Here is a 2,893-nt window from a genome sequence, read left to right as displayed (position 1 = left end):
GGAGGGGGAATGGGAAGGCGGATTGGGGGAGGGGGGTATAAGAGGGGAAGGTTTGAATAGAAGAGTGGGAAACAAAAGAAATTAGGGAAGTGTCAGTGCGATTTTGCCAATGAAAGATTGGAAAAATAAATGGGTCAGTCAGAGACAAATCGGGCACAGAAGCAGTGAGAAAAAATGGAAAGGATGAGAAAGGAGATAGTTGAAGGAATGCTATTACAATCGTTCTGTCCAGTGAAAGTGCCGACAGTCTGTCTTAATGAGCAGCAACGGTGCTGTGTTGAAAGGTGGGTATTGGAGATCTGCTGCTGACTGGTGTGTTCACCCTGTCTGTCCAGGTGAAAGAGGCGAACCAGCAGCCTCAGATGGTGTTCACTGTGCGGCACGCCACGGTCACCTTCCAGACTGATGGAGATACCTGGCGGGAGCAGAAGGAGAAGAAGGCAGCGCTGATGGTCGGCATCCTGATCGGGGTCTTCGTGCTGTGCTGGATCCCGTTCTTCATCACCGAGCTGATCAACCCGCTGTGCTCCTGTGACATCCCGCCCATCTGGAAGAGTATCTTCCTCTGGCTGGGCTACTCCAACTCCTTCTTCAATCCCCTGATCTACACCGCCTTCAACAAGAACTACAATAACGCCTTCAGGAACCTCTTCTCCCGGCAGAGGTAGAGCTTTGGCCGGCCGCTGGCACAGCCTTCTGTCCAGTTTTAGTCAAGACAAATGAACACACGCACACACACACACACACACACACACACCGAGAGTGCATGGCCAATGTGAAACAAAAAGCTGCAAAGATGCCTTGGAAATTAGGGGGTGGGGGGAGGGGAGCTTGCAGTGCCACGTTAGCCAAACCTATTTAGCAGCTCCGACGCTGTTTCTTGTACAAACCGAAACAGCATTTGTGGTTCCGAGCGTTTGCAATCGAATATTCCCTTGTAAAGTATCTGTACATATTTCAGTTGTACATACATTGCCATCCAGCACCCAGACCAGCCAGCCAGTGTATCTGCCGTCACTGGGTCCACCAGGTCACTGTGGGACTGACAATAAGGACTGGCCAGAAACGAACGCCGTCAAATCTATTTTATATTGAACTGCCGTGTCCATCTGTCATCATTCTGTGTGACCTAAGGGGTCTCTCTCTCTCTCTCTCTTGCAATAGTAAAGATCCTCTTGAAAATGGTAACTTTGTTCATTGCTCGGAATAATTCACGTACTTTCTCTTTGATTTAGAGATAGCACAGAATAATGCACATAAGCTGTGTCAGAAACAAAACCAGAGGAACCACAAGCTAAATTATAAACGATCGAAGCACAGAGCCCGGAGCGGGTCATTTAGCCCATTGTCACTGTCCCTTTGATTCCAAGTACTGTTTTCCTGTATTTGCCCATTTTTCGGCAATAACCTATTTCCTCCCAAATAAAAGGGAGAGAGATATGAACCAAGCACAATTTGAAAAGGCAGATCGTCCCTTTGGGGACCTGGACCTTGCTCCTGTGGTGTGTAGTTCTGTTGAAACATTACTTAAATATTTCCATCATTCTCCTTTTTGGAATGAACAGGTACAAAAGCTCAATGGCCCAGGTCTAATCATTTTCAGTATTGGGCTGAGATTACATAAAGCACTGCATGGCTGCTGTACAATCAGATCAATCAGCTTGGCTTTATTGAAATGCACTGAAGCAATACGTGAGGTGTATGTAACCCGCATCATTAGGATGCTCATATCCAAGGAATCTCATTCAGTTTAGGGTGGTTTGTGGCAGCAGGGAGCTGGGGCAAAAGGTCCTCAAAACCCAGTAGGACTACACACATTGCAACAGTGAACTTGCATAACATGGTAAATAGTTGGTAAGTAAGATTCAACGTCAAGAAATGCAAGATCACACGTTTGTGGAGGAAGGAAATGACGTCACTTATTCCTTGGGAAGTGCAAGGGTAAATGGGGGAGTGAAACTGATAGATCAGCAATCAGTGAAAGTTGCACATCAGCAAAGCAAACCAAATGCTACGATTTTATTGTGAGCAGATAGAATTAAAAAATAGTTAGGCTAAACCTGTCTCAAACTTCAAGTGGACCACAGAGTACTGTGTTCTGGTCTCCATGTTACAAAAGAGGAGATTGAGGCACTGCGGAGGACGTAGAGAAGACTTGCAAAGATAGTATCAGGAATGCGTGGGTGCATATGTCCGGAAAGGATTGACAGACTGCAGACTGTCTGGGGGGAAAGAAGATGAGAGGCAACCTAACAGAGGATCATATAACATTTTGATAGTGTGGGGATAGAAAAGGAGGAAATTGGCGCTGTGCAGGCACGATGGTCTGGATAGCACCTTAGCAATTCTGTGCTGCTGTTACGAAGAGAGAGTGCTTTGTCTTCTGAGAAAGTACATTACCAGAGGCCCGTCCATAGAAGATAGCTTACAAGAATTCTGAAAGGGAAACGTCTTTATCCAAAGAACATGGGACTCACTACTACAGGGAGTGGTTGATACAAATAGTTATAATGGATTTACGGTAAAGCTATACAGGCATATAAGGGAGAAGGAATAAGATATCTATGATGATGGATTAAGGTCAGGAAGTATATGAGGAGGCTAGCATGGAATGTTCAACCTTAAAAACTCTTGGTTTGCAGGTGTTGGCTGAGATCTTTTATATTACCAGCATTTCCTACTTTTATTTCAGTTTTTTTTGTTAAAAGAGTGTCTGTCGACAGTTCAGTCTGCAGCGGCAACCAGATATTTTCAGGGATCTTGAGGATTACAAAGTGCTGCTGTTAGTCAGACCTTCTCTCAGAAAGTCCAAGAAGGCTTGGAGCAAGTGTACAGGTCAAAGGACCTACTCTCAAATCAATCGCTGCCTTTCAAATCAAATTGAATCACCGTT

The 2,893-nt window shown here is 45.3% G+C and overlaps 1 protein-coding gene across 3 annotated transcripts in view; it reads left to right on the top strand.

The window, feature by feature from the left end:
- Positions 1–2,612, top strand: part of htr5ab (5-hydroxytryptamine (serotonin) receptor 5A, genome duplicate b) — a 10,472-nt gene extending 7,860 nt beyond the window's left edge. For all 3 annotated transcript variants that reach the window (XM_043690722.1, XM_043690721.1, XM_043690720.1), the window contains exon 3: positions 336–2,612. In XM_043690722.1, the coding sequence (XP_043546657.1) occupies positions 336–668 (333 nt within the window). In that variant the 3' untranslated portion in view covers positions 669–2,612. The remainder of the gene's footprint in view (positions 1–335) is intronic.
- The last annotated feature ends 281 nt before the right edge of the window (positions 2,613–2,893 follow it).

The sequence above is a fragment of the Chiloscyllium plagiosum genome, chromosome 5 (genome assembly GCF_004010195.1).
Source record: "Chiloscyllium plagiosum isolate BGI_BamShark_2017 chromosome 5, ASM401019v2, whole genome shotgun sequence".
Classification (NCBI taxonomy): Eukaryota; Metazoa; Chordata; class Chondrichthyes; order Orectolobiformes; family Hemiscylliidae; genus Chiloscyllium; species Chiloscyllium plagiosum.
The sequence above is the reverse complement of the archived record's forward strand: the minus strand, read 5'-3'. Positions and strand labels throughout refer to the sequence as shown.